This window comes from Vipera berus (assembly GCF_964194415.1).
Source record: "Vipera berus genome assembly, chromosome: 15".
In the NCBI taxonomy this organism is placed as follows: domain Eukaryota; kingdom Metazoa; phylum Chordata; class Lepidosauria; order Squamata; family Viperidae; genus Vipera; species Vipera berus.
In genome coordinates, this window is record NC_138218.1 from 11,856,375 (window position 1) to 11,870,190 (window position 13,816).

Here is a 13,816-nt window from a genome sequence, read left to right on the forward strand (position 1 = left end):
TCTCTCTCTCTCTGTGTGTGTGTGTGTGATACACGAGTGCCCATTTCTCTGTGTGTTAAAGCAGAATGGCAAAATTTAACCTATGCGTGATCCGTAGAACACCCCGCACAAACACACAAATAGGGTTTTAGCTAAAGGAGGCAAAGCACTACAAACTCAGGAAAGAGGTTACTAACCCCCCCCCCCCACATTACACGGAGCTTCATTAGGCAAGGTGTGAACAGGGTGCCAGAAAACTCCGGCTGCTTTTCAGGCCGAGGTGTGCCTCGGGATCACCCACGAAAGGCAAACCAAAGGGACAAGAAAACCCGCAGGAGAGACACAGGAGCTGGGATTCAGAACGCTTTATTGGCAAATCTTGAAAACAAATCTTTAAAAAAAGGAGAAAAGAGGAGGGGGAAGGAGAGGGGAGGGCACAAAGAGGGAAGGAGGGATTCAGAGGCGAATTTAATATTTTGAAGAGCCGCAGATGCTCAGATTCCCAAGCTGTTGCGTGCTGGATCCAAGGTGAGGAAGCAAGTAAAGGAAGCAACTGGCCGGAGCAAATCTGACAGCCTCCACTTGGGATGCAGCGGCTCACCAGCAGTCTGCATTTCAGCCTCGGCTTTAGGGGTGGAGACCTCGCCCACCGAGGACCCGCCTCCAGCCCCGTCCCTTTCCATTCTTTACTCCTTTGGGTTCCTTCCTGGGTCTCTGGGGGGGGGGCAATGTTGAAAGAGCTCCCCACCTGCCCTGGAAGCTGCAGGATGAGGCCAAGGGTCATGACCTCCGTGCCCGGCCCTGTGGAGCCCCCACTGGCCTGATCCTTCCAATCGCAAGCCGGAAGGCAGCTGAAGAGACTCCTGCCATTCCCCCTCCTGGGGGCTTCCTCCCTTTGTGCCCCCCATCCAGGGTCAGCAGTTGGCCTGCTCCCTTCGCCATCCAGAACTGGGGTGCTGGGTGCAGACAGAAGCCCCCCCCAGGCAAAATCAGAGGGTTGGACTAGAAGACTTCCAAGGCCCCTTCCAATCCTATTATTTGATGTTCTAAGCAGCCTGGAACTCGCTTTTTCTAATCTCTTTTGTCTCCATCTAGTCAATCAGAGTAGAGCTGGAAGGGAGATCGTCTAGTCCAACCCCCTGCTCAAACAGGAAACCCTACACCATTTCAGTGGCTGTCCAGTCTCTTCTTAAAAACTCCAGCCATGAAGCATGCACAATTTCTGGAGGCAGGCTGTTCCACCGATTGTTCTCACCGCCAGGAAATTCCTCCTTAGTCCTAGGTGGCTTGTCTCCTTGATTAAGTTTCCATCCATTGTTTCTTATCCTGCCTTCAGGTACTTTGGAAAATAAATTGACCCCTTCTTCTCTGTGGCAGCCCCTCAAATACAGGAAGACTGCTATCGTGCGACCCCTAGTCCTTCTTTTCACTAGAGCAGACGTACCCGATTCCTGCAAACATTCTTCGTGTTCTTGTCTCCAGGCCCTTGACCATCTTAGTTGATCTTTGCGCTTTTTCCAGAGTCTCAACACCTTTTCTGTAATGTGGTGACCAAAAATGGACGCAGTATTCCAGGTGTGGCCTTACTAGGGAATTTATAAAGCGGTACCAATACTTCACGTGGTTTTGATTCTGTGCCTCTATGCCAAGGATTGTATTAGACTTCATCTAGGCGGATCCGAGCCACCTGCTGATACTCTGCCTTAGTTCTGTGTCCCCTCTTTCCATTTTTTGTATCGGTCCCTTTTGTCTTTCAATTTATTAGAGAGATCTTCATGCAACCACGCTGGTTTCTCCTTGGATTTCTTCTTGTTTTTCTTTTTCAATCGCATTGTGCCACACTGGCCTTTTATGACCCTATTTTTCAGAGTTTCCCATGCTTCTTGAGTTGTTTTCCCCTTTAGGGTTTTTATCTGTGGAATTTTCCTTAGGCTGTCTCTGAGCTGGTCAAAATCAATTCTTTTAAAGTTTAAGACACGGGTTGGATTATATTTTACAGTTGTCATCTAAATTTTGAATCTCCTTGTTTTTACATAAGCACCTGTTTTAACCCCCTGCTAGCACCGATTTTCTTGAACCGTTCCATAAACCACAGCACACTAGGTAACCCAAGGAAGGAGATCACCAGAACCGTTTTAATGTTCTTCAGGAAAACACCTTTTTGTATACCCTTCCAAACTCAGAGCGTCCACCAGAAGAGAAGCAGAACATCAGTGAACGAGGATGAGGACCAACGGCACGGTCCCTTGAAAACGAAAACGTTGCGCTGTAGAAAAGAAAAGAAGAAAAAAATCCGATTCCCTGCTACCCGAATTGCAGGCGAGCAGGAGAGAGCCGTTGCGAGACCGAAAGTTGATTTCCAATGGATCGGCTATACGTAGGGACGGTGGCTGTGTCTGACTTTCCAACGCTTGGATCTCACGCGGAAGAAGAAGAACATGGTCATTAAGAATAAAGACGACGCTACGTAGAGGACGATGCAGAGGCTCATGTCGATGTTGGAGAAGCCGACTCCCAACAACGACACTGCCTGCTTCCTTCCCTGCTCGGCCACTGCGCCAGCCGGCCTGTTCCCTGGATCGATCATGGAGTCCTCCTTGGCTATCCCGCGGCCTGCCCCTTTGGACTCTGAGCCCAAGGGCCTCTGCGGAAGGCGGCCCTTCTTGGCCTCCCTAGCAGCGTCCTCCAGAAGCGCTTCTCCTCCACCTTGGCGCTCTCCTTCCTCAGCGTTGTCGGCTTCCTCCAGGTAGGTGTGGACCAGGTTGTGGCTGCCGTAATGCTGTTTCAGGAACTGGAGCACCTCCATCTTGTCCCAGGCCGGGGGCCCTTGGGTCGCCTGGTGGCACGCGGGGCAAAGGGCCCGGGTGGGCCACTGCACTTTGGGGAACTGGGGGTCTTCGCTCAAGTCCCCTGTCGGAGGGAGAGACAGGAAACATCAGGGGGTGCATTAGTTGGGGAGCCCACACTGATCAACTGACTTTTTATTTATATACCCAACTTATTTACCAAAAAACAACACCCAGTTACCAACACAGGAAGAAGCACTTAGAAGCGCCAAGTTGTCCCTTGAGAACTACCTGCCAGCCGGGCGTTCACCACGTTGTGCGTCTCCCAGAGCCACAGCACGGCTTCGTCCCAGCTCTTCACCGAACCCAGAGACGCTCCGGCCATCTCCGCGAAGTGATCTGCGCAGGCTCGGCAGCCGAAGAAATCCTGGACGTATCTCTGCATGACCTGGAGAACCACCCGGGGGTCGTCCTCAAAACCTGCAAGAGAGCAGCGGCCGACGTGCTTGTTCACGGGGCCCCTCGCTGGTCTTCCTGGAAGTGGGATCTTAAGGCCAACGGGGCAGGGAAAGAACTTTCTGGGCAGAACCTCTCCCCTGAATTCTCAATAATTCTGAGGAAAGAGATTGTCTCTGTCTCATTTATTAGCCCCCTGCATCTTGCAAACAGATGTCATGTCTCTTGACCTAATCCTTCCTTTCTCTTTCCCTGCAAAACTGCCTCAACTCTGGATCACTCTAATCTTTAAAATGGGCACGAAGGATAAAACTCCACCTGTGGCTGGGAGGATTAGGGGCCCTCCAGGAGACGGGAATTAAAGCAAGCAATAAGAAGAGGAAACCCTCGAAGAACTAATCCTGCTGCTTCAGCCTGACCCAATTCTCCCGTTACAAGAAACGGTCGTATCGAAGCCAGGCTGAGCTTTAAAAATGGGTTGAAACTTCCAGCCTGCTCCCAAAGAAGAAAATCTGGGTAAAAATGACCCAATTCAAACTATGTAGCTCACTGCTGGGGATGCTTCTTGCACCAGGATATTAACGGAGACGCTCTTTAGTTTTGAAAGCCACAGATAACACCTGCTTTCCTTTTTATGCGGATGTTGGTTGTGGTCACAGAACAGGAAACAAGTTTTCAAAGCAGGACGATATTTCAGTGCTAACAGCCTCAAACTTAACAGACTCAGCACAGCCTCTGGATTTCCCAGATATTACTCATAGATTTTCTGAAGAGGAGAATCCATAATATTTGCAAAACATAAAGGAATTGGACTTTTTAAGCTGTGTCTATCTATGTACAAGCTGTTCCACTGGTTTTGTTCTGTCAGGAAATTTCCCCTTGATTCTAGCTTGGATTGCTGATCGATGAGCTTCCATCTGTTACTTCTTGTCCAGCCTTCAGGTGTTTGGAAAATAGGCTGAACCCCTCTTGCCTGGGACAGACCCTCAGCTATTGGAAGACTGCGATCGTGTCACCCCTGGCAAAGGCTGAGCTGGTTGCTCAACCCCTATTAAAGCAGCTGCAGTGCCATTTAAGTTCCCCTCCCTCCCTCCCTCCCTCCCTGCCAGCCACACTTCACCCGCAGAGGCGGTCCCCTTTCTTACCTGTGTTGAGCAAGGCTCTGGGCTGGGCTGCTGCTTGAACTGTTAATGTGTGGAAGATCTTCCAGAAGGAACAGGTGTAACCTCTCAGCCCCACCTGGCTGCCCTGACACCCGACCCACTGGAGCCGGCTGGGCAGAAACAGGCCTGAGATCTAGAAAGGGGGAAAGAGCGCCATGAGGTCCCACTTTCACGCACTCCGTCAGAACAGTCGGTCAGGCAGAAATCTATCGCACTACAGCTGACCCCTGGCGAGGGGGCCCCCTAAAAGTTCCTATCCTCGACTAATATCTTGAGGGATTCACCTAACTTTTAAAAGAAGGGAATGAGGAAGAAGAGGATGAAGGAAAAAGGGAGGGGGAGAGAAAGAAGGAAGGAGGGAGGGAGGGAAGAAATCCCAGGGTCTGTTGTGGCCGTAAGTCGAGGGCTGCATGCAGCTCATCTGACTCGCCACCATCACAAAGGGAATCCCTTCTTCAGAAGGGGCATTTTTACAACTGATAAGGGCAAAAAACATTGCAAATAGTGATCACGTGACACAAGATGCTCAAATGCAAGCCTCTTCTCCTCCTTCCTTCTTTCCTCTTCCCTTCTTCCTCCTTCTCTCCCTTTTTTCCTCTCTTCCTTTTCCTTCTTTCCTTCCTCCTTCCCTTCTTTTTCTTTCCCTCCCTCCCTCCCTTTCTTTCCTCCTCCTCCCCCTCCTGTTTTTCCCCTTCTATGCCTCCAACCAAAAACTAGCCATAGCTTACATGCATTTTATTGTTGAGCAGGTCCAGGACGGCATCGTAGGGGATCCGGTCCAACGGGAGGCTCAGCAGCCACACCTGTAACGTCTCCAGCGACTTCATCACAGGCTGACGGCCAGGAAAGAGCTGAACGAAAGACCAAGTTAAGGACAGATTTGCACGGACTGTTCTCAAAACTTTCTTCCCTTCCCCTGAAGCTGCCACGGGTGCCGGTGGGGAAAACAACTAAAAGGCTCCGCAAATTGCCAGGTAGCAGAAGCTGAAACCGAAGTTGACTAAAGAAACTGAAGTTCAGCTGCGGAGGCACCGTGGAGAGCTGCTTCTTTGTGCAACTGACCGAATGGCAGGAGATGCCTGGTTGTGACGCCACATAAACACCACACACAGCACAGCCCAAAGCACACACTCTGCTAGAAGTCCCCTGGGGATGGGCTCCAGCACAAGTCAAAAGCTCGGAAGACTAAACTCTGGTCCTGGTGACCGAACTGCATCCTACAAATCTCCTTGGATCAGACTTGGTTCTCCAAGGGCTGTAAAAATGCACACAGAAAGGCAGCCACGAAAGTCCCGATTCCAATTTCGCCTTTCCGAACGGGCTCGAACAGGAATCCCATCTTCTCCTTCCCCATAAACGCATCAGAGGTTCATTTAGTTAGGCAAGTCCCGTAGCCTAAGGAGATTTCCTGCCCAGCGTGATTTACCACACACTGCAAGCGCAGTGAAAAGACTGAAAATGTTTACCTTGGCTAGGACTATAACGACATCTTTCAAGGCCCTCAGCGCAGCACCTTCCAAGGTTTTGTGGGTGGCCATTTCTATCCTGAACAAATAATGCAGCCCAGATTCAAGGTCAGCCATATATAATTTGGACCTGAAAAACAAAGAGACGCGGATACTTTAAAATGTGGCGGGTTTATTTTGCCTGCACAAGTGAGGAAGGTAGGAATACTAAAGACAGGAGATTTATCTTTAGAAACTTCTATTATTAGGCCACTGTTGTCAGTACACCCATTTTGTTCATCCTCAGTGGATTGGAACTCAGATTTTTTTTTTAGCAAAGATAAGTATTAATAATAATAATGAAGTAGGAAGTCAACCTATTCTCCAGAGCTCCTGAAGGCAGGACCAGAAGCAATGGAGGAAAACTAATCGAGAAGCAACCTAGAAACAAGGAGCAATTTCCTGAGAATGAGAACAATTAATCAATGGAACGGCTTCCCTCCAGGGGTTGAGGGTGCTCCATCACGGGAGGCTTTCAAGAAGAGATCAGACAGCCGTTTGTCTGAAATGGTCTAGGGTCTCCTGCTTCAGGAGGGGGTTGGACTAGAAGACCTCTAAGGTCTCTTCCAACTCTTGTTATTCTGTTATTTACTTTATTTAGAGGTAAATTTCCATTGGGCAGCCTAGTAGCACTTCTTTTGCAGGATTCAGAATTGGCACATTTATATTTCAAGCCTTGAGATAAATTTATGGCACTGATTTCTCTTTTGAAACCCACCAAAAGTGTCCGACTAGTCCTGCCCATGTTTGAAGTGCAGCCTTTGGAATACCACAGAAGCTCCGGGAGGTCCACTCGCACCCCCAAAGCCATCGTTCACTGAAGCCACCCGTTCAGGAGTGGGAGAAAAGCCAACACTGAAAGAAAGGGGGGGAAAAGCTCTTTCCTGCTTACGGGTCAGATCCTTTCCATGCCTTCGCGTTCGTGTTTCCTGGCCTCTGTGGCTGGAGAAGAGGGAGTGGAGAGACGAGTTTCCTTCTAACTCCCGGGAGTGACTTTAAATGGGAAGAAAAGAAAGACCGGAGAGGCTTCAAACTGTGTGTGGAAGGACAGTATAAAAGTTAAAAAAACCCTCAAGCTCAACAGGTGAGTCGCTACAGAAATTCAGGTGCTGCTGGCTGCTTGCCTGAAATGCCCCTTTCAGCCCCCAATAAATGCCACACGGGCAGTCCTCACCTTACAACCATTTGAAATTACAGCAGCACCGAAAAAAGTGACCGCTTTTCACACTCAACGACCGTTGCAGCCTCCCCACCGTCGCGTGATCGAATTTCGCACGCTTGGCAACTGGTTCATATTTATGAGCCTCGCAGAGTCCCGGGGAGAACTGGCACCCTCTCGATAAGGGCTGGCCTATTTGAATATTTATTTGGCCCTCTGCGATACAGGTAGCCAAAGAGTTCCCTGTTGCCAACTCTCCTTTGCTTCCTTTGGCACCCCCTGCCCAGGTAACTCACCCAATGCCAAGCCACCAGGGTCACCCAGCCATTACTAAAGCCTGCTCCTGCCCCAGTTCTACCTTATCAAAAGAATTCTGACCATCTTGCGTATACCAGGAATTTGCAAAACAGTTACGGACGTGTCCACAGCACCGCCCCTGCCCAGCTGTCCCTGCAGCCCACAATTAAAAAAACCAAAACTTTTAAATGGAAGCCAGAGTCTCGTGTGCAAATGCTGAGACCCCAGGATGGCAGAAATCTGGTTGCAAAAATTTATAATTCATAAATGGTTACTGTCAACTCTTAGCAGCCACAGGGACAAACCTTTTGCAGGTGCCTACAAAGTGATGCACGGAACACATCAGAGCCACTGACAGACGGCTCCATAAATCAAGGGGTGACTGACAGCTTACAGAGTTTTTGCACAGTGGATTGATGGCTCAATATTGGGATTTTTTCCCCCAGCACGCGAGCAAATAAGCGGCCACTTCCTCATAATGGCTTTCCAGCATCATACCTCCCTCTAATTTCCTGCTGTAGCTTTACGTATCATATCTGGAGCTGCCTAAGAAGATCCTAAAATTACTTTCGCATAGTGTTTCTCAACCCTGGCCACTTTCAAGATGGGCGGACTTCAACTCCCAGAATTCTCCAGCCGGCATTCTGGGAGTTGCAAGTCCACCGATCTTAAAGTGGGCAAGGTTGAGAAACACGACTTTAAGGTCTCGGAAAGGACTTTAAGGTCTCCTACAAACTCACAATCGTCAAGACTTACTCGTTAATTAATCCATGGGATCCATTGGGATAAATCAGGTACAACTGAGGGACCGAAGTAACACCAAGTTTCCTAAGTAAAGCTGCCTCAGAATTTAGAACCCGTTTGACAGCAAGGTTTTCATACTGACCCAGGTCCAAGATCACCTGGAGGAGAAAGCAAAGCAAAGCAGAGTGATCAGTGCTGCTGTGCATTTGGTTAGGACTGCAAACAGAGGCAAAGTGAATTCCGACCACCAGAATTTCCCAGCCAGCACGGGGAGCTGGACTAGAAGACCTTCAAGGTCCCTTCCAACTCTGGTATTTTGTATTCTTCTTTGGGCATAAAACGAATTGTCTTTCGTCCCAGCTTACAAAGTAAAAGCTGGAAGGCTTGATGAGGGCCGATTCCAATCAGGGGTAGATAAGATGTAAGCCACCCTTACATCGAAAGGACTGGGACGTTACCTTTACTGATTACGTTACCTCTCGGCCGAGATAGGAGCTCCCGTTTTCAAAAATAATGGCAGTATAATGCTGACTGTGTTTACTGAAAAGGGAAAATACTTCTTCTGGCCTGTTAAGAATAATTAAGAATGATTAATTAAGAATTAAGAAAAAATAAGTGAAAAAAATCACTGGAGAGATAAAGGTAAGGCATCTACTGATAACGTCTATGGCTGATCTGCAAGGGCTTTCAACTCACATATTGTCAGGCAGCAGAAATTATGAAATGGCTTTTCACAGTTTGCTGATAAAAAAAATCATTAAAAATGGGTGGATTGTGGAAATTTTAATAAAAAAAGAGGGCAGAAGGCAGAAAATGAGCACTATGGAAGACTGCTTAGTTAGGTTTCCCAGAACACATGATAAGTGGTCCTTGACTTATGACCACTCATTTAGCAACTGTCCAGTTACAATGTGCTGAAAAAAAAGTGACCTCGCACTTATAACCATCGCAGTGTCCCCGAGCTCATTATGACTGCCATTTGTGACTCCCCCAACTTGCTTCGGACAAGCGAGCCCAATGGGAAGATCACAAGGAAGGATCGCATGATGACTCACTTAATGACCATCCCAGTTAATAAATTTTCCAGTCCTGATTGCGGTTATAAGTCGAGGACTACCTATACCACTAACTGCCCTAGAATATCCTATATTTCTAAATCACATTTCTGGGGCTTTTATTCATAATTGTTTATGCAGCTTTTGAGAATAACCATCTTGAGAAGCAGGAAATAAATAACCGTAATAAACAAATAAAACAACACATCTTGTTATCTGACTTTCTGAGTATGCCACGACAGGCTGTTGTGTTTGTAGTGGCCCTGCTTTGGTTCTTCACGATGCCGGCAGCACCCAGGAGCCCTCATTCCAACCCTGCGGTTCTCCTTTATTGGTACAAACTAAGTCTCCCCTGTGCCTCTTTTTTTAGCAGGCAAGGAAGGGACTCACAGAGTTGGCTCCAAATTGGGGCAAGCGGCTGGCTTGGCTTCCCGGGAGTGGTTCTGCAGAAAATCAATCACTGTTTGGCGAATGGTCTGAAGGTCCCGATCTGAGGTTGCTGAGGAAAGAGAAGACGTATCCTGAAACTAAATCCTTTCTGGGCATCTGGCAAAGCTCTTGGCTTATCCCTCCCGGAGGAAGAAGACACGGGAGCCTTCGACCCAACCTCGTTGGAAGGGACTGATCTTGAACCAGAAAGGGCACCGTCAGATTAACTCACCGTGATGATTTTCTCCAACTGTAAACTGCTTGGTAAAAGCTTTGAAATACTGGAAGGGAGGGGAGGGAGAAAAGAAAAGGTTCTGTTTAGAACAACCCAAACTAATCAATCCCTGAACGTAGAACGGTCCCAGTCTAAATATATTTATTATTAATCAGCCACATGTTTTAAAATTACAGGAGGGGTAGTCCCCGGCATGCTGCACGAATCCGGAGGGCAAAAGTGGCTGGTCCCGGCAATGAAAGGGGCCACCCAGGACAAACAAAACTGCAAAGGACCAACAGGTTTTGCCAGCTGAAACAAAGCGGCCACAAACACCGACCTGGACTCCGCTTAATAGCTCCGACCAAAAACAAAAACCCAGCAGAGCAACTAAGACAGGAGGAGCAAAGGGGCACCCCAGTTCCCGATTAAAATTTCCACAGGAAATCCTTCCCCACACATTTCGCACCACGTGGAGCCAAATCAAGCGACAATCCTTTTTAGGATGCCGGCAGGCGCTTACCCTAAAAGTTGGATAATACTGAATTCCGTACTCTTTGCACTGTTCGTAGTTCTTCTCATCTCCGCAGTCCAGCACGCCAATTCGGATAGCAGGCTCCCACTCTGAAAGGAAAGAAATTAAAACAGCGTTTATGCCTTTTGCCAATCTGGGAGTTGAAGTCCACACATCTTGAAACGACTGAAGTTAAGAAACACCGCTAGACTACGTGAGACAGAATAGAATGGAATGGAATGAAAAGGAACGGAAGGGGTAGAGGTAGGAACAGAATCCTCAGACACACAAGGAATTTGTCTCCGGTACAAGTCAAAAAAGGAGCAAAGGTGGCCCCAAACATCAAGAAAGAAATTTAACGATGCTGCTGCAGACATCTCAGTTAAGAACTAATTTTACTGCATCAAATGTGGAAGTTAGCTTTCGTTTGAAGTAAGTAGTTTTAAAAGAAGCTGTTGTGGCTAAGAGGGCTGACCCTGTTCTTTAACAAGCACAGTCCAAAGTCTGCCAGAGAGAAAGACAAAATGAGAGTATTTGCTTCTCTTTTGAAAACCCTGAGAAATAAAACCCATCCTACAAAAAAAATTCAATCTTTCTTCTATAAAAAAAGGGGAGGACTTAGAAGCATCATTTATTCATCAAATTTATCCAGCCTCCCATCTCACCAGAAGTGACTTACAACCCTAAGCCAGATGTTCCTCGCAGGGCTGCAAAAATATCTACTTTCTCTTTGTTTTATTAAAAAGATGTGGCATTTAGGAACAGGGTGCAAATGGCCCTTGTAGACGGGAGGCTGTCCACGCAACAGGCGCCAGGATAACCATCAGCATCTCGGAACAGATGGGCACAATAGGGAACGAGCTAGTTTGTTGCTGAAAAAAGCAGAAGCTTGAAACTGTTTGGCTTCGGGTTATCTGCTTCATTCATGATCACGGCTGTTCTTCTCTTCTTCCCCCCTTGACCCCCACCATCTCAAGCCCTACAACTGCAATGAAATGAGCCTTACAAAGGACATGCAAATGTTGTTTGTCCTTTGCACAATGCAAGCCAGCCTCAACCCAAACACTTGGTTAAGTGCGCCAGCTGGGAGGCAGGTCTGGGCCATTCACAAAAGGCAGAGGGGAACTTTGCGTGTCAGGTTACAAGAGGGGATGATCGTGGCCCTGGGACACTGCAACCATCATAAATACAGTACACGCCAGTTGCCAATCTTCAGAATTTTGATCAGGTGATGATGCAAGTGTGAAAAAGGGTCAAAAGTCACTTTTTTCAGTACCATTGTAACTTTGAATAAGTTGAGGACTCTCTGCACTGCTTCTCAGTAATTGTAAGAAAGCAAACTGTGATAAGGCCAGTGTTAAGGTGAGTGGACCTCAACTCCCAGAATTGCTGGGTAGGGGATTCTGGGAGTTGAAGCCCACTCATCTTTAAATTGCTGAGGTTGACAAACACTGTGTTAGGCTACTGATTATAAGAGGCAGCTTCCTATGCTCTTGCTTTGCACAAGATGCATCTTTTCAGCAAAAGTGCCTGCCAGACCAGAAGGACAAGCTGCTAAATACCAAACATTTTGAAACTTCCGAGATTTCTTCACCATCCAAAGCTTCCCACGCCAAATACATTATGTCCTCTCAAAGTCTTCCCAATGTTTGCTCTCTTTAAGCCACTACAAAGTAGAGGGAATGTGTGGAAAGAGCGAGCGGTTGCACAAATCCTGCAAATGGCCCCACTCAGCTGAACACACAAAAGAAACCACATTGTTATTGACACCTTGCCTTACGAGTGTTTAGAAAATATGCCACCCTTCTCAGCTGCCGAGATATTATCTCAAACTGACACATCCATTTCTCATTGGACAAAGGGCATCTAAGCTGCAATGCAGCCCACGAAACGGGGCAAAAGATTCCCGAAGTTTCTTTGATGGGTAATACTCAGTAATAAAAAATCAGTATCCTCTGGAAACTACTTTTTCAACGACATGAGCATGCTAGGGCTGAACCTGCAACACAACAAATATATGCAAAATACAGTAAGCTCATCCTGGAGAAAACCTGTCTATGGGGCTGCTAAGAATCGACACAGATTTGATGGTACATAGTCAAGCAATCAAGAGTTAGGAGCCTTCAGCACGTGTTGGACTACAAGCCCCAGCAGCCTCAGCCAGAACGGTCAGTGGTGAGGTCCCTGGGAATTGTGGCTCAGCCGTCTGAAGAAGTCTACCTGTTTCTCCCTGATAAGAAAGCAGGAGGGCATCTTACCCCAATGAAGCCCTTATCTTTCCACCCTGCCACATGCCATCCGGGAGTCAGACCCCTGATCCCCCCCAGAACTCTGGCCTCAGTTGTATCCGGAGATCTTTGAGGGGGGATCTCTGCAAACCTAAGGTCCTGCTCCACTGCTTCGCCCATCCATGGACATAAGATCCAGCCTAGGCATCCATGGAGAAGCCAGGGAGCACCTTTCTCCAGGTGGGCAAGCCAGCTAAGGAGATGGCTCTCTAAGCCCGTCACTCCCGCCCCCAAGGGGAGAATGATGGGCGTTGGAGGTCACCATTTCTGAACGATTGCCTGGAGAGACTGGAGGATTCCGTGCTTATTGTGGAATAATAATAATAATAATAATAATAATAATAATAATAATAATAATAATAATAATAATAATAATAATAATAATAATAATAATAATAATAATAATAATAATAATAATAATAATATAATCTGGAGAGTGGAAAATTACACTTTGCAAACTCCCTTCTTGGGCAAACGGTTGCAAGTTCTCCCCGGGGTCCGGAACCCTCAGAAGGAAGATCAAAGGGATCAAGATGCCCTGCAGTTAAACCCCCTTTTCCCACGAGTTGGCCGCCTCGGCCCTGCGCCCCCGACCGAGCGCCCTCACCGGCGCCGCCTTCGCTTCCCCTCGGGCTGGGGACGGCGGGGAGGAGGGCGCTAGGCCGGGCCAGGCAGGCCGTGCCGAGGGGGCCTCTCGGCCGAGGGCCGGGCCTCCTCCCCCATCATCCCCGGCTCACCGTGAACGTCCCCCGCCAGGGCGCGCCACGTGGGCGCGAAGGCCACGCAGTGTCCGCAGGACGACGAGTAGAACTGCACCAGCCAGGCCGAGGCCGCGTCCCGCAGCGCCTCCCGCACCGAGCCGCCCTCCAGCACCCACACCGGGTCCACGCCGGCCTGGTACAGCCCCGCCCCGGCCGGCGGAGGCGCCGCCACCGCCAGCAGCGCCAAGAGCCACCCCAGGGGCGCCGCACGAGCGCCCAGCCCCGCCGCCGCCGCCGCCATGCCCGGTGCGCAAGGCCGGGCGCCACCCAGGCCTCCAGGCCGCCCCTGGCAACGGGCCGCCGGCCCTGGAGACGGGGGCGGGCTCTCCGCGCCGCCCGCCGCCCAGCGCGCAATCAGCGGCCGAGGCGGCCCTGGGGGCGGGGCTTCCCGGCCTTCCCGGCCCTCCCATAGGGAGGCCAAAGCCTCCGTCAAGCGGGCGCCCTTCGCTCGGAGGGCTTTGACGTG

General features: G+C 49.1%; 1 protein-coding gene across 1 annotated transcript; it reads right to left on the reverse strand.

Annotated features, from left to right (window-relative positions):
• Nucleotides 1-329: 329 nt before the first annotated feature.
• Nucleotides 330-13,751, reverse strand: QSOX2 (quiescin sulfhydryl oxidase 2). The gene is made up of 12 exons (XM_081339441.1): nucleotides 13,327-13,751; nucleotides 10,311-10,411; nucleotides 9,806-9,854; nucleotides 9,535-9,643; nucleotides 8,566-8,656; nucleotides 8,102-8,247; nucleotides 6,782-6,922; nucleotides 5,851-5,980; nucleotides 5,113-5,235; nucleotides 4,367-4,517; nucleotides 3,057-3,245; nucleotides 330-2,889 (listed from the first exon to the last, which is right to left on the reverse strand). Exons 1-12 carry the CDS (start codon nucleotides 13,589-13,591, stop codon nucleotides 2,351-2,353), a joined length of 2,034 nt encoding a protein of 677 aa, XP_081195567.1. The 5' UTR covers nucleotides 13,592-13,751; the 3' UTR covers nucleotides 330-2,350.
• Between the last annotated feature and the right edge of the window lie 65 nt (nucleotides 13,752-13,816).